The sequence below is a fragment of the Oncorhynchus masou genome, unplaced genomic scaffold, assembly GCF_036934945.1.
Source record: "Oncorhynchus masou masou isolate Uvic2021 unplaced genomic scaffold, UVic_Omas_1.1 unplaced_scaffold_682, whole genome shotgun sequence".
Classification (NCBI taxonomy): domain Eukaryota; kingdom Metazoa; phylum Chordata; class Actinopteri; order Salmoniformes; family Salmonidae; genus Oncorhynchus; species Oncorhynchus masou.
This window is the reverse complement of record NW_027013271.1, coordinates 400,598-428,461: the sequence shown is the minus strand read 5'-3', so window position 1 is coordinate 428,461 and position 27,864 is coordinate 400,598. Positions and strand designations below refer to the sequence as shown.

At 41.1% G+C, this 27,864-nt stretch overlaps 1 protein-coding gene across 1 annotated transcript in view; it reads left to right on the top strand.

Moving 5' to 3' along the window:
• Positions 1 to 641: 641 nt before the first annotated feature.
• LOC135536903 (unconventional myosin-XV-like) overlaps positions 642 to 27,864 on the top strand; it is a gene marked incomplete at its 5' end in the record, with an annotated part of 88,417 nt that continues 61,194 nt past the window's right edge. The window contains 6 exons of the mRNA XM_064963125.1: positions 642 to 752; positions 19,901 to 19,959; positions 20,731 to 20,854; positions 22,372 to 22,467; positions 26,291 to 26,422; positions 26,672 to 26,797. Coding sequence (XP_064819197.1) covers positions 642 to 752; positions 19,901 to 19,959; positions 20,731 to 20,854; positions 22,372 to 22,467; positions 26,291 to 26,422; positions 26,672 to 26,797 — 648 coding nt within the window. The remainder of the gene's footprint in view (positions 753 to 19,900; positions 19,960 to 20,730; positions 20,855 to 22,371; positions 22,468 to 26,290; positions 26,423 to 26,671; positions 26,798 to 27,864) is intronic.

Sequence of the window (27,864 nt, the reverse complement as noted above, 5' to 3'; positions counted from 1 at the left end):
AACCTTAAAGGGATGTTTGAGATTTTGCCAATCAAGCCCTTTTTTTCTGCTTACCTAAAATCTCAGACTATCTCCAACCTCTCCCGCCTGTATATAGACAATCTCCATGAACGCCCAGTGTGGCATCCCTCTGCTCCAACCTCTCACTGCCTGTATATACACAGAGCCTTCGGAAATTATTCAAACCTCTCAACTTTTACATCCTATGTTACAGGCTTATTCTAAAATATATATATTTTTGCTTTGTCATTGTGGGGAATTGTGATGTCATTATGGGGTTTTGTGATGTCGTTATGGGGTATTGTGATGTCATTATGGGGTATTGTGATGTCATTATGGGGTATTGTGATGTCATTACGGTGTGTGTGCAGATTGATGCGAAAAATAAACGATTTCATCCATTTTAGAATAAGGCTGTAATATAACAAAATGTGGAAAAAGTTAAGGGGTCTGAATACTTTCTAAATGCACTGTATGTCATAGTCCCCACTGTTAATGTGGTATCACTATAATATGGAATAGCTCTCCTCTACAATATTCCACTGTATTTGGAGCAGAGGGCTGCCCTGTGTGTCATTCAGAGGGTTGGGATGAAGCAGAAGTTGCCTTTGATAAATAAATGTTAATGTCTTGTACTGCAGACGGATGGCCAGGAGGTGGCGTCTGTGGTCAGTGCTCAGGAGATCAGAGTCGTAGCTGAGCTGCTCCAGATCTCCCCTGAGGACTCCAGAAGGCCATCACACAAAGTCACGGTCAGGACACAGCAGCTTCTCCACTCCCTGAATACAGTATCTAGTACTCTATCATCTCTACTCTATCATCTCTCCTCTTCATCTCTACTCCCTGAAGTATCTAGTAGTCTATCATCTACTCCCCTGAATACAGTATCTATTTATCATCTCTACTCCCTGAATACAGTATCTAGTACTCTATCATCTCTACTCTATCATCTCTACTCTATCATCTCTCCTCTATCATCTCCTCTATCACTCTATCATCTCTCCTCTATCATCTCTACTCCCTGGAATACAGTATCTAGTACTCTATCATCTCCACTCCCTGAATACAGTATCTAGTACTCTATCATCTCCTCTATCATCTCCTCTATCATCTCTCATCTCTCCTCTATCATCATCTCTACTCCCTGAATACAGTATCTAGTACTCTATCATCTCTACTCTATCATCTCTCTCTATCATCTCTACTCTATCATCTCTACTCTATCATCTCTACTCCCTGAATACAGTATCTAGTACTCTATCATCTCTACTCCCTGAATACAGTATCTAGTACTCTATCATCTCCACTCCCTGAGATACGGTATCTAGTACTCTATCATCCTACTCTATCATCTCTACTCTATCATCTCTACTCTATCATCTCCTCTATCATCTCTACTCTATCATCTCAACTCCTGAATACAGTATCTAGTACTCTATCATCTCTACTCTGAATACAAGTATCTAGTACTCTATCATCTCTACCCCTGAATACAGTATCTAGTAGTCTATCATCTCTACTCCCTGAATACAGTATCTAGTACTCTATCATCTCCACTCTGAATACAGTATCTAGTACTCTATCATCTCCCTACTCTATCATCTCTACTCCTCATCTCTACTCTATCATCTCTCCTCTATCATCTCTACTCTATCATCTCAACTCCCTGAATACAGTATCCATTACTCTATCATCTCTACTCCCTGAATAAAGTATCTAGTACTATATCATCTCTCCTCTATCATCTCTACTCTATCATCTCTACTCTATCATCTCTACTCTATCATCTCTGCTCCCTGAATACAGTATCTAGTACTCTATCATCTCTACTCCCTGAATACAGTATCTAGTACTCTATCATCTCTCCTCTATCATCTCTACTCTATCATCTCTACTCTATCATCTCTACTCTATCATCTCTACTCCTGAATACAGTATCTAGTACTCTATCATCTCTACTCCCTGAATACAGTATCTAGTACTCTATCATCTCTACTCTGAATACAGTATCTAGTAGTCTATCATCTCTACTCCCTGAATACAGTATCTAGTAGTCTATCATCTACTCCCTGAATACAGTATCTAGTACTCTATCATCTCCACTCCCTGAATACAGTATCTAGTACTCTATCATCTCTACTCTATCATCTCTACTCTATCATCTCTACTCTATCATCTCTCCTCTATCATCTCTACTCTATCATCTCAACTCCCTGAATACAGTATCTAGTACTCTATCATCTCTACTCTATCATCTCTACTCTATCATCTCTACTCTATCATCTCTCCTCTATCATCTCTCCTCTATCATCTCTACTCCCTGAATACAGTATCTAGTACTCTATCATCTCTCCTCTATCATCTCTCCTCTATCATCTCTCCTCTATCATCTCTACTCCCTGAATACAGTATCTAGTACTCTATCATCTCCACTCCCTGAATACAGTATCTAGTACTCTATCATCTCTACTCTATCATCTCTACTCTATCATCTACTCTATCACTCTATCATCTCTCCTCTATCATCTCAACTCCCTGAATACAGTATCTAGTACTCTATCATCTCTACTCTATCATCTCTACTCTATCATCTCTACTCTATCATCTCTACTCTATCATCTCCACTCCCTGAATACAGTATCTAGTACTCTATCATCTCTACTCTATCATCTCTACTCTATCATCTCTCTATCATCTCTGAATCATCATCTCTCCTCTATCATCTCTACTCCCTGAATACAGTATCTAGTACTCTATCATCTCTCCTCTATCATCTCTCTATCATCTCTCCTCTATCATCTCTACTCTATCATCTCTACTCCCTGAATACAGTGTCTAGTACTCTATCATCTCTACTCCCTGAATACAGTATCTAGTACTCTATCATCTCTACTCTGAATACAGTATCTAGTACTCTATCATCTCTCCTCTATCATCTCTACTCCCTGAATACAGTATCTAGTACTCTATCATCTCTACTCCCTGAATACAGTATCTAGTACTCTATCATCTCTCCTCTATCATCTCTACTCTATCATCCTCTATCATCTCTACTCCCTGAATACAGTATCTAGTACTCTATCATCTCTCCTCTATCATCTCTACTCTATCATCTCTCCTCTATCATCTCTACTCCCTGAATACAGTATCTAGTACTCTATCATCTCTACTCCCTGAATACAGTATCTAGTACTCTATCATCTCTACTCCCTGAATACAGTATCTAGTACTCTATCATCTCTACTCTATCATCTCTCCTCTATCATCTCTACTCTATCATCTCTACTCCCTGAATACAGTATCTAGTACTCTATCATCTCTACTCCCTGAATACAGTATCTAGTACTCTATCATCTCTCCTCTATCATCTCTCCTCTATCATCTCTACTCCCTGAATACAGTATCTAGTACTCTATCATCTCTACTCTGAATACCGTATCTAGTACTCTATCATCTCTACTCTATCATCTCTACTCCCTGAATACAGTATCTAGTACTATATCATCTCAACTCCCTGAATACAGTTTCTAGTACTCTATCATCTCTACTCTATCATCTCTACTCCCTGAATACAGTATCTAGTACTCTATCATCTCTACTCCCTGAATACAGTATCTAGTACTCTATCATCTCTACTCTATCATCTCTACTCCCTGAATACAGTGTCTAGTACTCTATCATCTCTACTCCCTGAATACAGTATCTAGTAGTCTATCATCTCTACTCTATCATCTCTACTCCCTGAATACAGTGTCTAGTACTCTATCATCTCTACTCTGAATACAGTATCTCTCTAGTCTATCATCTCTCCTCTATCATCTCTACTCTGAATACAGTATCTAGTAGTCTATCATCTCTCCTCTATCATCTCTACTCCCTGAATACAGTATCTAGTAGTCTATCATCTCTCCTCTATCATCTCTCCTCTATCATCTCTACTCCCTGAATACAGTATCTAGTACTCTATCATCTCTACTCTATCATCTCTACTCCCTGAATACAGTATCTAGTAGTCTATCATCTCTCCTCTATCATCTCTACTCCCTGAATACAGTATCTAGTAGTCTATCATCTCTCCTCTATCATCTCTCCTCTATCATCTCTACTCCCTGAATACAGTATCTAGTAGTCTATCATCTCTCCTCTATCATCTCTACTCCCTGAATACAGTATCTAGTAGTCTATCATCTCTCCTCTATCATCTCTCCTCTATCATCTCTACTCCTGAATACAGTATCTAGTACTCTATCATCTCTACTCTATCATCTCTACTCCCTGAATACAGTATCTAGTACTCTATCATCTCTCCTCTATCATCTCTACTCCCTGAATACAGTATCTAGTACTCTATCATCTCTCCTCTATCATCTCTACTCTATCATCTCTCCTCTATCATCTCTACTCCCTGAATACAGTGTCTAGCCCTATATCATCTCTACTCCCTGAATACAGTATCTAGTAGTCTATCATCTCTACTCTATCATCTCTACTCTATCATCTCTACTCCCTGAATACAGTATCTAGTACTATATCATCTCTACTCCCTGAATACAGTATCTAGTAGTCTATCATCTCTACTCTATCATCTCTACTCTATCATCTCTACTCCCTGAATACAGTATCTAGTACTCTATCATCTCTACTCCCTGAATACAGTATCTAGTACTCTATCATCTCTACTCCCTGAATACAGTATCTAGTAGTCTATCATCTCTCCTCTATCATCTCTACTCCCTGAATACAGTATCTAGTACTCTATCATCTCTCCTCTATCATCTCTACTCTATCATCTCCTCTATCATCTCTACTCTATCATCTCTACTCCCTGAATACAGTGTCTAGTACTCTATCATCTCTACTCCCTGAATACAGTATCTAGTACTCTATCATCTCTACTCCCTGAATACAGTATCTAGTAGTCTATCATCTCTCCTCTATCATCTCTACTCCCTGAATACAGTATCTAGTACTATATCATCTCTACTCCCTGAATACAGTATCTAGTACTCTATCATCTCTACTCTATCATCTCTACTCTATCATCTCTCCTCTATCATCTCTCCTCTATCATCTCTACTCCCTGAATACAGTATCTAGTAGTCTATCATCTCTCCTCTATCATCTCTCCTCTATCATCTCTACTCCCTGAATACAGTATCTAGTAGTCTATCATCTCTCCTCTATCATCTCTCCTCTATCATCTCTACTCCCTGAATACAGTATCTAGTAGTCTATCATCTCTACTCTATCATCTCTCCTCTATCATCTCTACTCCCTGAATACAGTATCTCGTACTCTATCATCTCTCCTCTATCATCTCTACTCCCTGAATACAGTATCTAGTAGTCTATCATCTCTACTCTATCATCTCTCCTCTATCATCTCTACTCCCTGAATACAGTATCTCGTACTCTATCATCTAGTACTCTATCATCTCTACTCCCTGAATACAGTATCTAGTAGTCTATCATCTCGTACTCTATCATCTCTCCTCTATCATCTCTACTCCCTGAATACAGTATCTAGTAGTCTATCATCTCTACTCTATCATCTCTCCTCTATCATCTCTACTCCCTGAATACAGTATCTCGTACTCTATCATCTCTACTCCCTGAATACAGTATCTCGTACTCTATCATCTAGTACTCTATCATCTCTACTCCCTGAATACAGTATCTAGTAGTCTATCATCTCTACTCTATCATCTCTCCTCTATCATCTCTACTCCCTGAATACAGTATCTCGTACTCTATCATCTCTCCTCTATCATCTCTACTCCCTGAATACAGTATCTAGTAGTCTATCATCTCTACTCTATCATCTCTCCTCTATCATCTCTACTCCCTGAATACAGTATCTAGTAGTCTATCATCTCGTACTCTATCATCTCTCCTCTATCATCTCTACTCCCTGAATACAGTATCTCGTACTCTATCATCTCTCCTCTATCATCTCTACTCCCTGAATACAGTATCTAGTAGTCTATCATCTCTCCTCTATCATCTCTCCTCTATCATCTCTACTCCCTGAATACAGTATCTAGTAGTCTATCATCTCTACTCTATCATCTCTCCTCTATCATCTCTACTCCTGAATACAGTATCTAGTAGTCTATCATCTCTCCTCTATCATCTCTCCTCTATCATCTCTACTCCCTGAATACAGTATCTCGTACTCTAGTACTCTATCATCTAGTACTCTATCATCTCTCCTCTAGTATCTAGTACTCATCTCTACAATGACCTGTTATATACACACTTTGTCTAATGGAGGGTCTGGTACAATGACCTGTTATAATGACCTGTTATATACTCACTGTGTCTAATGGAGGGTCTGGTACAATGACCTGTTATAATGACCTGTTATAATGACCTGTTATATACACACTGTGTTTAATGGAGGGTCTGGTACAATGACCTGTTATAATGACCTGTTATATACTCACTGTGTTTAATGGAGGGTCTGGTACAATGACCTGTTATAATGACCTGTTATATACTCACTGTGTTTAATGGAGGGTCTGGTACAATGACCTGTTATAATGACCTGTTATAATGACCTGTTATATACACACTGTGTCTAATGGAGGGTCTGGTACAATGACCTGTTATAATGACCTGTTATAATGACCTGTTATATACTCACTGTGTCTAATGGAGGTTCTGGTACAATGACCTGTTATAATGACCTGTTATAATGACCTGTAATAATGACCTGTTATATACTCACTGTGTCAAATGGAGGGTCTGGCACAATGACCTGTTATAATGACCTGTTATATACTCACTGTGTCTAATGGAGGGTCTGGTACAATGACCTGTTATAATGACCTGTTATAATGACCTGTTATATACACACTGTGTTTAATGGAGGGTCTGGTACAATGACCTGTTATAATGACCTGTTATATACTCACTGTGTTTAATGGAGGGTCTGGTACAATGACCTGTTATAATGACCTGTTATATACTCACTGTGTTTAATGGAGGGTCTGGTACAATGACCTGTTATAATGACCTGTTATAATGACCTGTTATATACACACTGTGTCTAATGGAGGGTCTGGTACAATGACCTGTTATAATGACCTGTTATAATGACCTGTTATATACTCACTGTGTCTAATGGAGGTTCTGGTACAATGACCTGTTATAATGACCTGTTATAATGACCTGTAATAATGACCTGTTATATACTCACTGTGTCAAATGGAGGGTCTGGTACAATGACCTGTTATATACACACTGTGTCTAATGGAGGGTCTGGTACAATGACCTGTTATAATGACCTGTTATATACACACTGTGTCTAATGGAGGGTCTGGTACAATGACCTGTTATAATGACCTGTTATATACACACTGTGTCTAATGGAGGGTCTGGTACAATGACCTGTTATAATGACCTGTTATAATAACCTGTTATATACACACTGTGTCTAATGGAGGGTCTGGTACAATGACCTGTTATAATGACCTGTTATAATAACCTGTTATATACACACTGTGTCAAATGGAGGGTCTGGTACAATGACCTGTTATATACTCTCTGTGTCTAATGGAGGGTCTGGTACAATGACCTGTTATAATGACCTGTTATAATGACCTGTTATAATGACCTGTTATATACTCACTGTGTCTAATGGAGGGTCTGGTACAATGACCTGTTATAATGACCTGTTATAATGACCTGTTATAATGACCTGTTATAATGACCTGTTATAATGACCTGTTATATACTCACTGTGTCTAATGGAGGGTCTGGTACAATGACCTGTTATAATGACCTGTTATAATGACTTGTTATATACTCACTGTGTTTAATGGAGGTCTGGTACAATGACCTGTTATATACACACTGTGTTTAATGGAGGGTCTGGTACAATGACCTGTTATAATGACCTGTTATAATGACCTGTTATAATGACCTGTTATATACTCACTGTGTCTAATGGAGGTTCTGGTACAATGACCTGTTATAATGACCTGTTATAATGACCTGTAATAATGACCTGTTATAATAACCTGTTATATACACACTGTGTCAAATGGAGGGTCTGGTACAATGACCTGTTATAATGACCTGTTATAATGACCTGTTATAATGACCTGTTATATACTCACTGTGTCTAATGGAGGGTCTGGTACAATGACCTGTTATAATGACCTGTTATATACTCACTGTGTCTAATGGAGGGTCTGGTACAATGACCTGTTATAATGACCTGTTATAATGACTTGTTATATACTCACTGTGTCTAATGGAGGTCTGGTACAATGACCTGTTATAATGGCCTGTTATAATGACCTGTTATAATGACCTGTTATATACTCACTGTGTCTAATGGAGGGTCTGGTACAATGACCTGTTATAATGACCTGTTATATACTCACTGTGTCTAATGGAGGGTCTGGTACAATGACCTGTTATAATAACCTGTTATATACACACTGTGTCTAATGGAGGTCTGGTACAATGACCTGTTATAATGACCTGTTATATACTCACTGTGTCTAATGGAGGGTCTGGTACAATGACCTGTTATAATGACCTGTTATAATGACCTGTTATATACACACTGTGTCTAATGGAGGGTCTGGTACAATGACCTGTTATATACTCACTGTGTTTAATGGAGGGTCTGGTACAATGACCTGTTATAATGACCTGTTATAATGACCTGTTATATACTCACTGTGTCTAATGGAGGGTCTGGTACAATGACCTGTTATAATGACCTGTTATATACTCACTGTGTCTAATGGAGGGTCTGGTACAATGACCTGTTATAATGACCTGTTATATACACACTGTGTCTAATGGAGGGTCTGGTACAATGACCTGTTATAATGACCTGTTATATACTCACTGTGTCTAATGGAGGGTCTGGTACAATGACCTGTTATAATGACCTGTTATAATGACCTGTTATAATGACCTGTTATATACACACTGTGTCTAATGGAGGGTCTGGTACAATGACCTGTTATAATGACCTGTTATAATGACCTGTTATATACTCTCTGTGTCTAATGGAGGGTCTGGTACAATGACCTGTTATAATGACCTGTTATATACTCACTGTGTCTAATGGAGGGTCTGGTACAATGACCTGTTATAATGACCTGTTATAATGACCTGTTATATACTCTCTGTGTCTAATGGAGGGTCTGGTACAATGACCTGTTATAATGACCTGTTATATACTCACTGTGTCTAATGGAGGGTCTGGTACAATGACCTGTTATAATGACCTGTTATAATGACCTGTTATATACTCTCTGTGTCTAATGGAGGGTCTGGTACAATGACCTGTTATAATGACCTGTTATAATGACCTGTTATAATGACCTGTTATATACACACTGTGTCTAATGGAGGGTCTGGTACAATGACCTGTTATAATGACCTGTTATATACTCTCTGTGTCTAATGGAGGGTCTGGTACAATGACCTGTTATAATGACCTGTTATAATGACCTGTTATATACACACTGTGTTTAATGGAGGGTCTGGTACAATGACCTGTTATAACGACCTGTTATATACTCACTGTGTCTAATGGAGGTCTGGTACAATGACCTGTTATAATGACCTGTTATATACTCACTGTGTCTAATGGAGGGTCTGGTACAATGACCTGTTATAATGACCTGTTATAATGACCTGTTATATACACACTGTGTCTAATGGAGGGTCTGGTACAATGACCTGTTATAATGACCTGTTATATACTCACTGTGTCTAATGGAGGGTCTGGTACAATGACCTGTTATAATGACCTGTTATATACTCACTGTGTCTAATGGAGGGTCTGGTACAATGACCTGTTATAATGACCTGTTATAATGACTTGTTATATACTCACTGTGTCTAATGGAGGGTCTGGTACAATGACCTGTTATAATAACCTGTTATATACACACTGTGTCTAATGGAGGTCTGGTACAATGACCTGTTATAATGACCTGTTATATACTCACTGTGTCTAATGGAGGGTCTGGTACAATGACCTGTTATATACTCACTGTGTTTAATGGAGGGTCTGGTACAATGACCTGTTATAATGACCTGTTATAATGACCTGTTATATACTCACTGTGTCTAATGGAGGGTCTGGTACAATGACCTGTTATAATGACCTGTTATATACTCACTGTGTCTAATGGAGGGTCTGGTACAATGACCTGTTATAATGACCTGTTATATACACACTGTGTCTAATGGAGGGTCTGGTACAATGACCTGTTATAATGACCTGTTATATACTCTCTGTGTCTAATGGAGGGTCTGGTACAATGACTGTTATAATGACCTGTTATAATGACCTGTTATAATGACCTGTTATATACACACTGTGTCTAATGGAGGGTCTGGTACAATGACCTGTTATAATGACCTGTTATATACTCTCTGTGTCTAATGGAGGTCTGGTACAATGACCTGTTATAATGACCTGTTATAATGACCTGTTATATACACACTGTGTTTAATGGAGGGTCTGGTACAATGACCTGTTATAACGACCTGTTATATACTCACTGTGTCTAATGGAGGTCTGGTACAATGACCTGTTATAATGACCTGTTATATACTCACTGTGTCTAATGGAGGGTCTGGTACAATGACCTGTTATAATGACCTGTTATAATGACCTGTTATATACACACTGTGTCTAATGGAGGGTCTGGTACAATGACCTGTTATAATGACCTGTTATAATGACCTGTTATATACACACTGTGTCTAATGGAGGGTCTGGTACAATGACCTGTTATAATGACCTGTTATAATGACCTGTTATATACACACTGTGTCTAATGGAGGGTCTGGTACAATGACCTGTTATAATGACCTGTTATAATGACCTGTTATATACACACTGTGTCTAATGGAGGGTCTGGTACAATGACCTGTTATAATGACCTGTTATATACACACTGTGTCTAATGGAGGGTCTGGTACAATGACCTGTTATAATGACCTGTTATATACTCACTGTGTCTAATGGAGGGTCTGGTACAATGACCTGTTATAATGACCTGTTATAATGACCTGTTATATACACACTGTGTCTAATGGAGGGTCTGGTACAATGACCTGTTATAATGACCTGTTATAATGACCTGTTATAATGACCTGTTATATACACACTGTGTCTAATGGAGGGTCTGGTACAATGACCTGTTATAATGACCTGTTATATACTCTCTGTGTCTAATGGAGGGTCTGGTACAATGACCTGTTATAATGACCTGTTATAATGACTGTTATATACACACTGTGTTTAATGGAGGGTCTGGTACAATGACCTGTTATAATGACCTGTTATATACTCACTGTGTCTAATGGAGGGTCTGGTACAATGACCTGTTATAATGACCTGTTATAATGACCTGTTATATACACACTGTGTCTAATGGAGGGTCTGGTACAATGACCTGTTATATACTCACTGTGTCTAATGGAGGGTCTGGTACAATGACCTGTTATATACTCACTGTGTTTAATGGAGGGTCTGGTACAATGACCTGTTATAATGACCTGTTATAATGACCTGTTATATACTCACTGTGTCTAATGGAGGGTCTGGTACAATGACCTGTTATAATGACCTGTTATATACTCACTGTGTCTAATGGAGGGTCTGGTACAATGACCTGTTATAATGACCTGTTATAATGACCTGTTATATACTCACTGTGTCTAATGGAGGGTCTGGTACAATGACCTGTTATAATGACCTGTTATAATGACCTGTTATATACACACTGTGTCTAATGGAGGTCTGGTCTGACCTGTTATAATGACCTGTTATATACTCACTGTGTTTAATGGAGGGTCTGGTACAATGACCTGTTATAATGACCTGTTATAATGACCTGTTATATACACACTGTGTCTAATGGAGGTCTGGTACAATGACCTGTTATAATGACCTGTTATATACTCACTGTGTCTAATGGAGGGTCTGGTACAATGACCTGTTATAATGACCTGTTATAACCTGTTATATACTCACTGTGTTTAAGGGTCTGGTACAATGACCTGTTATAATGACCTGACACTGTCTAATGGAGGGTCTGGTACAATGACCTGTTATAATGACCTGTTATATACACATACTGTGTCTAATGGAGGGTCTGGTACAATGACCTGTTATAATGAGGGTTATAATGACCTGTTATAATGACCTGTTATATACACACTGTGTCTAATGGAGGTCTGGTACAATGACCTGTTATAATGACCTGTTATATACTCACTGTGTCTAATGGAGGGTCTGGTACAATGACCTGTTATAATGACCTGTTATAATGACCTGTTATATACACACTGTGTCTAATGGAGGGTCTGGTACAATGACCTGTTATAATGACCTGTTATAATGACTGTTATATACACACTGTGTCTAATGGAGGTCTGGTACAATGACCTGTTATAATGACCTGTTATAATGACCTGTTATATACACACTGTGTCTAATGGAGGGTCTGGTACAATGACCTGTTATAATGACCTGTTATAATGACCTGTTATATACACACTGTGTCTAATGGAGGGTCTGGTACAATGACCTGTTATAATGACCTGTTATAATGACCTGTTATATACACACTGTGTCTAATGGAGGGTCTGGTACAATGACCTGTTATAATGACCTGTTATAATGACCTGTTATATACACACTGTGTCTAATGGAGGGTCTGGTACAATGACCTGTTATAATGACCTGTTATAATGACCTGTTATATACACACTGTGTCTAATGGAGGGTCTGGTACAATGACCTGTTATAATGACCTGTTATAATGACCTGTTATAATGACCTGTTATATACACACTGTGTCTAATGGAGGGTCTGGTACAATGACCTGTTATAATGACCTGTTATATACTCTCTGTGTCTAATGGAGGGTCTGGTACAATGTTATAATGACCTGTTATAATGACCTGTTATATACTCACTGTGTCTAATGGAGGGTCTGGTACAATGACCTGTTATAATGACCTGTTATAATGACCTGTTATACACACTGTGTCTAATGGAGGGTCTGGTACAATGACCTGTTATATACTCACTGTGTTTAATGGAGGGTCTGGTACAATGACCTGTTATAATGACCTGTTATATACTCACTGTGTCTCTTGGAGGGTCTGGTACAATGACCTGTTATATACTCACTGTGTTTAATGGAGGGTCTGGTACAATGACCTGTTATAATGACCTGTTATAATGACCTGTTATATACACACTGTGTCTAATGGAGGGTCTGGTACAATGACCTGTTATAATGACCTGTTATAATGACCTGTTATAATGACTGTTATATACACACTGTGTCTAATGGAGGGTCTGGTACAATGACCTGTTATAATGACCTGTTATATACTCACTGTGTCTAATGGAGGGTCTGGTACAATGACCTGTTATAATGACCTGTTATAATGACCTGTTATATACACACTGTGTTTAATGGAGGGTCTGGTACAATGACCTGTTATAATGACCTGTTATATACACACTGTGTTTAATGGAGGGTCTGGTACAATGACCTGTTATAATGACCTGTTATATACTCACTGTGTCTAATGGAGGGTCTGGTACAATGACCTGTTATAATGACCTGTTATATACACACTGTGTTTAATGGAGGGTCTGGTACAATGACCTGTTATAATGACCTGTTATATACACACTGTGTCTAATGGAGGGTCTGGTACAATGACCTGTTATAATTACCTGTTATAATCATATACACACTGTGTCTAATGGAGGGTCTGGTTCAATGACCTGTTATAATGACCTGTTATATACTCACTGTGTCTAATGGAGGGTCTGGTACAATGACCTGTTATAATGACCTGTTATAATGACCTGTTATAATGACCTGTTATATACACACTGTGTCTAATGGAGGGTCTGGTACAATGACCTGTTATAATGACCTGTTATATACACACTGTGTTTAATGGAGGGTCTGGTACAATGACCTGTTATAATGACCTGTTATAATGACCTGTTATATACACACTGTGTTTAATGGAGGGTCTGGTACAATGACCTGTTATAATGACCTGTTATATACTCACTGTGTCTAATGGAGGGTCTGGTACAATGACCTGTTATATACTCACTGTGTTTAATGGAGGGTCTGGTACAATGACCTGTTATAATGACCTGTTATAATGACCTGTTATATACTCACTGTGTCTAATGGAGGGTCTGGTACAATGACCTGTTATAATGACCTGTTATATACTCACTGTGTCTAATGGAGGGTCTGGTACAATGACCTGTTATAATGACCTGTTATATACTCACTGTGTCTAATGGAGGGTCTGGTACAATGACCTGTTATAATGACCTGTTATAATGACCTGTTATATACACACTGTGTCTAATGGAGGGTCTGGTACAATGACCTGTTATATACTCACTGTGTTTAATGGAGGGTCTGGTACAATGACCTGTTATAATGACCTGTTATATACTCACTGTGTCTAATGGAGGGTCTGGTACAATGACCTGTTATATACTCACTGTGTTTAATGGAGGGTCTGGTACAATGACCTGTTATAATGACCTGTTATAATGACCTGTTATATACACACTGTGTCTAATGGAGGGTCTGGTACAATGACCTGTTATAATGACCTGTTATAATGACCTGTTATAATGACCTGTTATATACACACTGTGTCTAATGGAGGGTCTGGTACAATGACCTGTTATAATGACCTGTTATATACTCTCTGTGTCTAATGGAGGGTCTGGTACAATGACCTGTTATAATGACCTGTTATAATGACCTGTTATATACACACTGTGTTTAATGGAGGGTCTGGTACAATGACCTGTTATAATGACCTGTTATATACACACTGTGTTTAATGGAGGGTCTGGTACAATGACCTGTTATAATGACCTGTTATATACTCACTGTGTCTAATGGAGGGTCTGGTACAATGACCTGTTATAATGACCTGTTATATACACACTGTGTTTAATGGAGGGTCTGGTACAATGACCTGTTATAATGACCTGTTATATACACACTGTGTCTAATGGAGGGTCTGGTACAATGACCTGTTATAATTACCTGTCATATACACACTGTGTCTAATGGAGGGTCTGGTACAATGACCTGTTATAATGACCTGTTATATACTCACTGTGTCTAATGGAGGGTCTGGTACAATGACCTGTTATAATGACCTGTTATAATGACCTGTTATAATGACCTGTTATATACACACTGTGTCTAATGGAGGGTCTGGTACAATGACCTGTTATAATGACCTGTTATATACTCACTGTGTCTAATGGAGGGTCTGGTACAATGACCTGTTATATGCTCACTGTGTTTAATGGAGGGTCTGGTACAATGACCTGTTATAATGACCTGTTATATACACACTGTGTTTAATGGAGGGTCTGGTACAATGACCTGTTATAATGACCTGTTATAATGACCTGTTATATACACACTGTGTCTAATGGAGGGTCTGGTACAATGACCTGTTATAATGACCTGTTATAATGACCTGTTATAATGACCTGTTATATACTCACTGTGTCTAATGGAGGGTCTGGTACAATGACCTGTTATAATGACCTGTTATATACTCACTGTGTCTAATGGAGGGTCTGGTACAATGACCTGTTATAATGACCTGTTATATACACACTGTGTTTAATGGAGGGTCTGGTACAATGACCTGTTATAATGACCTGTTATATACTCACTGTGTCTAATGGAGGGTCTGGTACAATGACCTGTTATAATGACCTGTTATAATGACCTGTTATATACACACTGTGTCTAATGGAGGGTCTGGTACAATGACCTGTTATAATGACCTGTTATATACTCACTGTGTTTAATGGAGGGTCTGGTACAATGACCTGTTATAATGACCTGTTATAATGACCTGTTATATACACACTGTGTTTAATGGAGGGTCTGGTACAATGACCTGTTATATACTCACTGTGTCTAATGGAGGGTCTGGTACAATGACCTGTTATAATGACCTGTTATAATGACCTGTTATATACACACTGTGTTTAATGGAGGGTCTGGTACAATGACCTGTTATATACACACTGTGTCTAATGGAGGGTCTGGTATAATGACCTGTTATAATGACCTGTTATAATGACCTGTTATATACTCACTGTGTCTAATGGAGGGTCTGGTACAATGACCTGTTATAATGACCTGTTATAATGACCTGTTATATACTCACTGTGTTTAATGGAGGGTCTGGTACAATGACCTGTTATAATGACCTGTTATAATGACCTGTTATAATGACCTGTTATATACTCACTGTGTCTAATGGAGGGTCTGGTACAATGACCTGTTATAATGACCTGGTATATACTCACTGTGTTTAATGGAGGGTCTGGTACAATGACCTGTTATAATGACCTGTTATAATGACCTGTTATATACACACTGTGTTTAATGGAGGGTCTGGTACAATGACCTGTTATATACACACTGTGTTTAATGGAGGGTCTGGTACAATGACCTGTTATATACACACTGTGTTTAATGGAGGGTCTGGTACAATGACCTGTTATAATGACCTGTTATATACACACTGTGTTTAATGGAGGGTCTGGTACAATGACCTGTTATAATGACCTGTTATAATGACCTGTTATATACACACTGTGTCTAATGGAGGGTCTGGTACAATGACCTGTTATAATGACCTGTTATATACTCACTGTGTTTAATGGAGGGTCTGTTACAATGACCTGTTATAATGACCTGTTATATACACACTGTGTTTAATGGAGGGTCTGGTACAATGACCTGTTATATACACACTGTGTCTAATGGAGGGTCTGGTACAATGACCTGTTATAATGACCTGTTATAATGACCTGTTATATACACACTGTGTTTAATGGAGGGTCTGGTACAATGACCTGTTATATACTCACTGTGTCTAATGGAGGGTCTGGTACAATGACCTGTTATAATGACCTGTTATAATGACCTGTTATAATGACCTGTTATATACTCACTGTGTCTAATGGAGGGTCTGGTACAATGACCTGTTATAATGACCTGGTATATACTCACTGTGTTTAATGGAGGGTCTGGTACAATGACCTGTTATAATGACCTGTTATAATGACCTGTTATATACACACTGTGTTTAATGGAGGGTCTGGTACAATGACCTGTTATATACACACTGTGTTTAATGGAGGGTCTGGTACAATGACCTGTTATATACACACTGTGTTTAATGGAGGGTCTGGTACAATGACCTGTTATAATGACCTGTTATATACACACTGTGTTTAATGGAGGGTCTGGTACAATGACCTGTTATATACTCACTGTGTTTAATGGAGGGTCTGGTACAATGACCTGTTATAATGACCTGTTATAATGACCTGTTATATACACACTGTGTTTAATGGAGGGTCTGGTACAATGACCTGTTATAATGACCTGTTATATACTCACTGTGTCTAATGGAGGGTCTGGTACAATGACCTGTTATAATGACCTGTTATAATGACCTGTTATAATGACCTGTTATATACTCACTGTGTTTAATGGAGGGTCTGGTACAATGACCTGTTATAATGACCTGTTATATACTCACTGTGTCTAATGGAGGGTCTGGTACAATGACCTGTTATAATGACCTGTTATATACTCACTGTGTTTAATGGAGGGTCTGGTACAATGACCTGTTATAATGACCTGTTATATACACACTGTGTCTAATGGAGGGTCTGGTACAATGACCTGTTATATACTCACTGTGTCTAATGGAGGGTCTGGTACAATGACCTGTTATAATGACCTGTTATATACACACTGTGTCTAATGGAGGGTCTGGTACAATGACCTGTTATAATGACCTGTTATAATGACCTGTTATATACACACTGTGTCTAATGGAGGGTCTGGTACAATGACCTGTTATAATGACCTGTTATATACACACTGTGTTTAATGGAGGGTCTGGTACAATGACCTGTTATATACACACTGTGTCTAATGGAGGGTCTGGTACAATGACCTGTTATAATGACCTGTTATATACACACTGTGTTTAATGGAGGGTCTGGTACAATGAACTGTTATAATGACCTGTTATATACACACTGTGTTTAATGGAGGGTCTGTTATAATGACCTGTTATAATGACCTGTTATATACACACTGTGTCTAATGGAGGGTCTGGTACAATGACCTGTTATAATGACCTGTTATATACACACTGTGTCTAATGGAGGGTCTGGTACAATGACCTGTTATAATGACCTGTTATAATGACCTGTTATATACACACTGTGTCTAATGGAGGGTCTGGTACAATGACCTGTTATAATGACCTGTTATAATGACCTGTTATATACACACTGTGTCTAATGGAGGGTCTGGTACAATGACCTGTTATAATGACCTGTTATATACACACTGTGTTTAATGGAGGGTCTGGTACAATGACCTGTTATATACACACTGTGTCTAATGGAGGGTCTGGTACAATGACCTGTTATAATGACCTGTTATATACACACTGTGTTTAATGGAGGGTCTGGTACAATGAACTGTTATAATGACCTGTTATATACACACTGTGTTTAATGGAGGGTCTGTTATAATGACCTGTTATAATGACCTGTTATATACACACTGTGTCTAATGGAGGGTCTGGTACAATGACCTGTTATAATGACCTGTTATATACACACTGTGTCTAATGGAGGGTCTGGTACAATGACCTGTTATAATGACCTGTTATAATGACCTGTTATATACACACTGTGTCTAATGGAGGGTCTGGTACAATGACCTGTTATAATGACCTGTTATAATGACCTGTTATATACTCACTGTGTCTAATGGAGGTAACTAAGGTCAATTGCTGTTGACCTTCAGAGAGGAAGACATATAGATTGGTACCATGATAAACCCTTTAAGGAGAGAGCGAGGAAGACATATAGATTGGTTCCATGATAAACCCTTTAAGGAGAGAGCGAGGAAGACATATAGATTGGTTCCATGATAAACCCTTTAAGAGAGAGAGAGGAAGACATATAGATTGGTTCCATGATCAACCCTTTAAGGAGAAAAGAGGAAGACATATATATTGGTTCCATGATAAACCCTTTAAGGAGAGAGAGGAAGACATATATATTGGTTCCATGATAAACCCTTTAAGGAGAGAGAGGAAGACATATAGATTGGTTCCATGATAAACCCTTTAAGGAGAGAGAGAGGAAGACATATAGATTGGTACCATGATAAACCCTTTAAGAAGAGAGAGAGAGGAAGACATATAGATTTGTACCATGATAAACCCTTTATGGAGAGAGAGAGAGGAAGACATATAAATTGGTACCATGATAAACCCTTTAAGGAGAGAGAGAGGAAGACATATAGATTGGTTCCATTATAAACCCTTTAAGGAGAGAGAGGAAGACATATAGATTGGTACCATGATAAACCCTTTAAGGAGAGAGAGGAAGACATATAGATTGGTACCATGATAAACCCTTTAAGGAGAGAGAGAGGAAGACATATAGATTGGTACCATGATAAACCCTTTAAGGAGAGAGAGAGGAAGACATAATGATTGGTACCATGATAAACCCTTTAAGGAGAGAGAGGAAGACATATAGATTGGTTCCATGATAAACCCTTTAAGGAGAGAGAGAGGAAGACATATAGATTGGTTCCATGATAAACCCTTTAAGGAGAGAGAGAAACTCAAGACGAAAACATTTGACAGTGCAAATTTAAAGAAGAGTATAACTTTCCTTTGATTGGTTGTGATGAGTTGTGTTCCACCAATCCGAGCTGTGTGTTCTATTGGTAACTAACTGACCTCTCTGTGTTATGTCTCTCCAGGAGACCATGAGGGAGAAGATCTACACCCCTCTGACGGTTGAGAGTGCTGTAGACGCCAGGTAGGAACCACAGATAATACACCCTAACTTCACTACAACTCCCAGCATGCACTCTTCAGCGTGATGTAGACGCCAGGTAGTAACCACAGATAATACACCCTAACTTCACTACAACTCCCAGCATGCACTCTTCAGCGTGCTGTAGACGCCAGGTAGGAACCAAAGATAATACACCCTAACTTCACTACAACTCCCAGCATGCACTCTTCAGCGTGCTGTAGACGCCAGGTAGGAACCACAGATAATACACCCTAACTTCACTACAACTCCCAGCATGCACTCTTCAGCGTGCTGTAGACGCCAGGTAGGAACCACAGATAATACACCCTATCTTCACTGCAACTCCCAGCATGCACTCTTCAGCGTGCTGTAGACGCAGGTAGGAATCACAGATAATACACCCTAACTTCACTACAACCCCCAGCATGCACTCTTCAGCGTGCTGTAGACGCCAGGTAGGAACCACAGATAATACACCCTAACTTCACTACAACTCCCAGCATGCACTCTTCAGCGTGCTGTAGACGCCAGGTAGGAACCACAGATAATACACTCTAACTTCACTACAACTCCTGTAGACATGCCACTTGTTAATCTGTCTGTCTGTCTGTCTGTCTGTCTGTCTGTCTGTCTGTCTGTCTGTCTGTCTGTCTCGCTCTCTCTCGCTCTCTCTCGCTCTCTCTCGCTCTCTCTCGCTCTCTCTCGCTCTCTCTCGCTCTCTCTCGCTCTCTCCTGCTCTCTCTTGCTCTCTCCTGCTCTCTCCTGCTCCAGAGATGCTGTTGCCAAGATCCTGTACTCTCTGTTGTTCCACTGGCTGACTGAGAGGATTAATGGACAGGTGTATCCTCGACATCACGCTCTGTCAATATCTGTGCTGGATATATATGGCTTTGAGGTACTCCACTTTATCCTTCCCTCCATCTCTCTCTCCCTCCGTCTGTCCCTCCGTCTGTCCCACCATCTCTATCTCCCTATGTCTGTCCCTCCATATCTCTCTCCCTCTGTCTGTCCCTCCATATCTCTCTCCCTCTGTCTGTCCCTCCATCTCTATCTCCCTCTGTCTGTCCCTCCATCTCTATCTCCCTCTGTCTGTCCCTCCATATCTCTCTCTCCCTCCGTCTGTCCCTCCATCTCTATCTCCCTCTGTCTGTCCCTCCATATCTCTCTCCCTCCGTCCCTCCACCTCTCTCTCCCTCTGTCTGTCCCTCCACCTCTCTCTCTCCCTCCATCCCTCCATCTTTCTCTCCCTCTGTCTGTCCCTCCATCTCTCTCCCTCTGTCTGTCCCTCCATCTCTCTCCCTCTCTGTCGCTCCATCTCTCTCCCTCTGTCTGTCCCTCCATCTCTCTCCCTCTCTGTCGCTCCATCTCTCTCCCTCTGTCTGTCCCTCCATCTCTCTCCCTCCGTCCCTCCAACTATCTTCCTCTGTCCGTCCCTCCATCTCTCTCCCTCTGTCTGTCCCTCCATCTCTCTCCCTCCGTCCCTCCAACTATCTTCCTCTGTCCGTCCCTCCATCTCTCTCCCTCCATCCCTCCAACTCTCTTCCTCTGTCTGTCCCTCCATCTCTCTCTGTCTGTCTGTCCCTCCATCTCTCTCCCTCTGTCTGTCCCTCCATCTCTCTCCCTCTGTCTGTCCCTCCATCTCTCTCCCTCTGTCCCTCCATCTCTCTCCCTCTGTCCCTTCAACTCTCTCCCTCTGTCTGTCCCTCCATCTCTTTCCCTCTGTCTGTCCCTCCATCTCTCTCCCTCCGTCCCTCCAACTCTCTTCCTCTGTCTGTCCCTCCATCTCTCTCCCTCTGTCCCTCCAACTCTCTTCCTCTGTCTGTCCCTCCATCTCTCTCCCTCCGTCCCTCCATCTCTCTCCCTCTGTCTGTCCCTCCTTCTCTCTCTCTCTGTCTGTCCCTCCATCTCTCTCCCTCTGTCTGTCCCTCCATCTCTCTCCCTCTGTCTGTCCCTCCATCTCTCTCCCTCCGTCCCTCCAACTCTCTCCCTCCGTCCCTCCAACTCTCTCCCTCCGTCCCTCCAACTCTCTCCCTCTCCCTCCCTCCCTCCCTCCCTCCCTCCCTCCCTCCCTCCCTCCCTCCCTCCCTCCCTCCCTCCCTGCCTAGTTAAATAAAGGTTAAATTATTATAATATATACTACTTTACCTTGCTAATTACTTAATTAACTCAGGAACACATGGGTGTGGAAGCATCTGCTTTCAATATACATTGTATCCCTCATTAACTTGTGTTTCCATTATTCTGTCAGTTAGCTGTATCTAACCCAGTATCTCTGTCTCCTCCAGGACCTTCAACATCTCTGTCATTATTCTGTCAGTTAGCTGTATCTAACCCAGTATCTCTGTCTCCTCCAGGACCTTCAACATCTCTGTCATTTAGCTGTATCTAACCCCGTATCTCTGTCTCCTCCAGGACCTGTCCTTCAACAGCTTTGAGCAGCTGTGTATTAACTATGCTAATGAGTACCTGCAGTTCTTCTTCAATAGGATCGTCTTCAGACAGGAGCAGGTGAGGGTTGTTATGTGTTATTATGCGTTATGAAGCCTGTATGAAGCCTATATGTCATCTGCCTGTCAGGAGAAGTACATCAGGGAGCAGATCCTCTGGCAGGATGTCCTGTTATAATTGTTAGTAAGCCTTATGAAGCCTTGAGGATCAGCGTGTTACCTACCCTTACCACTTGGAGCAGCCCGTCAGGAAGTCCAGGATCCAGTTGCAGAGGGAGGTGTTTAGTCTCAGGGTTCTTAGCTTAGTGATGAGCTTTGAGACTCTATGGTGTTGAATGCTGAGCTGTAGTCAATGAATAGCATCCTCACATAGGTGTTCCTTTTGTCCAGGTGGGGAAGGGCAGTGTGGAGTGCAATAGAGATTGGATCATCTGTGGATCTGTTTGGGCGGTATGTGAATTGGAGTGGGTCTAGGGTTTCTGGGATAATGGAGTTGATGTTGATGACCAGCCTTTCAAAGCACTTCATGGCTACAGATGTGAGTGCTACGGGTCGTTAGTCATTTAGGCAGGTTATCTTGGTGTTCTTGGGTACAGGGACTATGGTGGTCTGCTTGAAACATGTTGGTATTACAGACTCGGTCAGGGAGAGGTTGAAAATGTCAGTGAAGACACGTGCCAGTTGGTCAGCGCATGGTCACAGTACACTCTGAGTACTCGTCCTGGTAATCTGTCTGACTCTGTGTCCTTGTGAATGTTGACCTGTTTAAAGGTCTTACTCACATCAGCTATGGAGAGCGTGATCACACAGTCTTCAGTAACAGCTGGTGCTCTCGTGCCTGTTTCAGCGTTATTTGCCTTGAAGCGAGCATAGAAGTGGTTTAGCTCGTCTGGTAGGCTCGTGTCACTGGGCAGTTCTCGGCTGTGCTTCCCTTTGTAGTCTGTAATGGTTTGTAAGTCCTGCCACATCCGACGAGCGTCAGAGCCGGTGTAGTAGGATTTGATCTTAGTCCTGTATTGACGCTTTGCCTGTTTGATGGTTCGTCGCAGGACATAGCAGGATTTCTTGTAAGCTTCCGGGTTACAGTCCCGCTCCTTGAAAGTGGCAGCTCTAGCCTTTAGCTCAGTGCGGATGTTGCCTGTAATCCATGGCTTCTGGTTGGGGTATGTACGCCCAGTCACTGTGAGGACGATGTCATCGATGCACTGATGAAGCCAGTGACTGATGTGGTGTACTCCTCAATGCCATCGGCAGAATCCCGTAACATGTTCCAGTCTGAGCAAAACAGTCCTGCAGTTTAGCATCTGCTTCATCTGACCATTTTTTTATCGACAGTCACTGGTGCTTCCTGCCTTAATTTTTGCTTATAAGCAGGAATCAGGAGCATAGCGTTATGGTCAGATTTGCCAAATGGAGAGAGAGGGAGAGGTTTGTATGCGTCTCTGTGTGTGGAGTAAAGGTGGTCTAGAATTTCCCCCCTCTGGTTGCACATCTAACATGCTGATAGAAATGATGTAAAATAGATTTAAGTTTCCCTGCATTAAAGTCCCCGGCCACTAGGAGCGCCACCTCTGGATGAGCGGTGTCCTGTTTGCTTATGGTGGAATACAGCTCATTGAGTGAGGTCTTAGTGCCAGCATCGGTCTGTGTTGGTATGTAGACAGCTATGAAAAATACAGATGAAAACGCTCTAGGTAGATAGTGTGGTCTCCAGCTTATCATGAGATACTCTACCTCAGGCGAGCAAAACTTCCTTAGATATCCAAAACCTCGCCTGAGATAGAGTATTATAAGAGGACAGGAGACTGACATGTCTTCTATAAGAGGCAGGGTTATAAGAGGACAGGAGACTGACATGTCTTATATAAGAGGCAGGGTTATTAGAGGACAGGACACTGACATATCTTCTATAAGAGGCAGGGTTATTAGAGGACAGGACACTGACATGTCTTATATAAGAGGCAGGGTTATTAGAGGACAGGAGACTGACATGTCTTATATAAGAGGCAGGGTTATTAGAGGACAGGACACTGACATGTCTTATATAAGAGGCAGGGTTATTAGAGGACAGGAGACTGACATGTCTTCTATAAGAGGCAGGGTTATAAGAGGACAGGAGACTGACATGTCTTCTATAAGAGGCAGGGTTATTAGAGGACAGGAGACGGACATGTCTTATATAAGAGGCAGGGTTATTAGAGGACAGGACACTGACATATCTTATATAAGAGGCAGGGTTATAAGAGGACAGGACACTGACATGTCTTCTATAAGAGACAGGGTTATAAGAGGACAGGAGACTGACATGTCTTATATAAGAGACAGGGTTATAAGAGGACAGGAGACTGACATGTCTTATATAAGAGGCAGGGTTATAAGAGGACAGGACACTGACATGTCTTATATAAGAGACAGGGTTATTAGAGGACAGGACACTGACATATCTTATATAAGAGGCAGGGTTAAAAGAGGACAGGAGACTGACATGTCTTCTATAAGAGGCAGGGTTATTAGAGGACAGGACACTGACATATCTTATATAAGAGGCAGGATTATAAGAGGACAGGAGACTGATATGTCTTCTATAAGAGGCAGGGTTATTAGAGGACAGGAGACTGACATGTCTTATATAAGAGGCAGGATTATAAGAGGACAGGAGACTGACATGTCTTATATAAGAGACAGGGTTATAAGAGGACAGGAGACTGACATGTCTTCTATAAGAGGCAGGATTATAAGAGGACAGGAGACTGACATGTCTTCTATAAGAGGCAGGGTTATAAGAGGACAGGACACTGACATGTCTTATATAAGAGACAGGGTTATTAGAGGACAGGACACTGACATATCTTATATAAGAGGCAGGGTTAAAAGAGGACAGGAGACTGACATGTCTTCTATAAGAGGCAGGGTTATAAGAGGACAGGAGACTGACATGTCTTATATAAGAGACAGGGTTATAAGAGGACAGGAGACTGACATGTCTTATATAAGAGACAGGGTTATAAGAGGACAGGAGACTGACATGTCTTATATAAGAGACAGGGTTATAAGAGGACAGGAGACTGACATGTCTTATATAAGAGGCAGGGTTATAAGAGGACAGGAGACTGACATGTATTATATAAGAGACAGGGTTATAAGAGGACAGGACACTGACATGTCTTATATAAGAGACAGGGTTATAAGAGGACAGGAGACTGACATGTCTTCTATAAGAGACAGGGTTATAAGAGGACAGGAGACTGACATGTCTTATATAAGAGGCAGGGTTATAAGAGGACAGGAGACTGACATGTCTTATATAAGAGGCAGGGTTATTAGAGGACAGGACACTGACATGTCTTATGTAAGAGGCAGGGTTATAAGAGGACAGGACACTGACATGTCTTATATAAGAGGCAGAGTTATAAGAGGACAGGAGACTGGCATGTCTTATTTAAGAGGCAGGGTTATAAGAGGACAGGAGACTGACATGTCTTATATCAGATACTCATTGAAGAGCCAGGGTTATAAGAGGACAGAAGGGAGCAGATCCCCTGGCAGTATGTCCTGTTCCAAAGTGTTATGATGCGTTATGAAGCCTGTATGTCATGTGTCTGTCAGGAGGAGTACAACAGGGAGCAGATCCCCTGGCAGTATGTCCTGTTCCAAAGTGTTATAATGCGTTATGAAGCCTGTATGTCATGTGTCTGTCAGGAGGAGTACAACAGGGAGCAGATCCCCTGGCAGTATGTCCTGTTCCAAAGTGTTATGATGCGTTATGAAGCCTGTATGTCATGTGTCTGTCAGGAGGAGTACAACAGGGAGCAGATCCCTGGCAGTATGTCCTGTTCCAAAGTGTTATGATGCGTTATGAAGCCTGTATGTCATGTGTCTGTCAGGAGGAGTACAACAGGGAGCAGATCCCGTGGCAGGACATCCCATTCAGCGACAACCAGTCCTGCATCGACCTCATCTCCTCTAAGCCCCATGGGATACTGAAGATCCTGGATGACCAGAGCTGCTTTCCCCAGGTACACACACGCGCGCACACACGTACACACACGCGCGCACACACACACACACACACACACACACACACACACACACTGACAGACACATACATACACACACACACACACACACACACACACACACACACACACACACACACACACACACACACAAACACACACACACACATACACATACACATACACACGCACAGACACACACTTTACTGTGCTCAGTCATTGGTTAATGCTCTGTTCCTCTGTTGCTAGGCGACAGACCACACCTTCCTCCAGAAGTGTCATTATCACCATGGTAACAACAAGATCTACCTGAAGCCAAAGATGCCCCTCCCAGAATTCACCATCAAACACTTCGCTGGCCCGGTCACCTACCAGGTACACACACACACACATATACACATCTGCCAGGTACACACACACTCCTGCCAGGTACACACACACACACCTGCCAGGTAACACACCTATAGTTGTGGGTAGTGTGTATGTAGTGAATCCCAATGAGACCCAACAGGATGAGAGCAGAATCAGCTTCCCCAACGCAGCTCGCTGGTTGGATGATGTTCCCATTTATTGTGAATATTAAAAGATCCATAAAAAACTCAAATGAAAAGCCTTTGGTGAACTAACACTCATCCTTACCAGCATGGTAAACTAACACTCCTCCTAACTAGCATGGTGAACTAACACTCCTCCTTACTAGCATGGTGAACTAACACTCCTCCTAACTAGCATGGTGAACTAACACTCCTCCTTACCAGCATGGTGAACTAACACTCCTCCTAACTAGCATGGTAAACTAACACTCCTCCTAACTAGCATGGTGAACTAACACTCCTCCTTACTAGCATGGTGAACTAACACTCCTCCTTACTAGCATGGTGAACTAACACTCATCCTTACCAGCATTGTAAACTAACACTCCTCCTAACTAGCATGGTGAACTAACACTCCTCCTTACTAGCATGGTGAACTAACACTCCTCCTAACTAGCATGGTGAACTAACACTCCTCCTTACCAGCATGGTGAACTAACACTCCTCCTAACTAGCATGGTAAACTAACACTCCTCCTAACTAGCATGGTGAACTAACACTCCTCCTTACTAGCATGGTGAACTAACACTCCTCCTTACTAGCATGGTGAACTAACACTCATCCTTACCAGCATGGTGAACTAACACTCCTCCTTACTAGCATGGTGAACTAACACTCCTCCTTACCAGCATTGTAAACTAACACTCCTCCTAACTAGCATGGTGAACTAACACTCCTCCTTACCAGCATGGTGAACTAACACTCCTCCTTACTAGCATGGTGAACTAACACTCCTCCTTACTAGCATGGTGAACTAACACTCCTCCTAACTAGCATGGTGAACTAACACTCCTCCTTACTAGCATGGTGAACTAACACTCATCCTAACTAGCCTGGTGAACTAACACT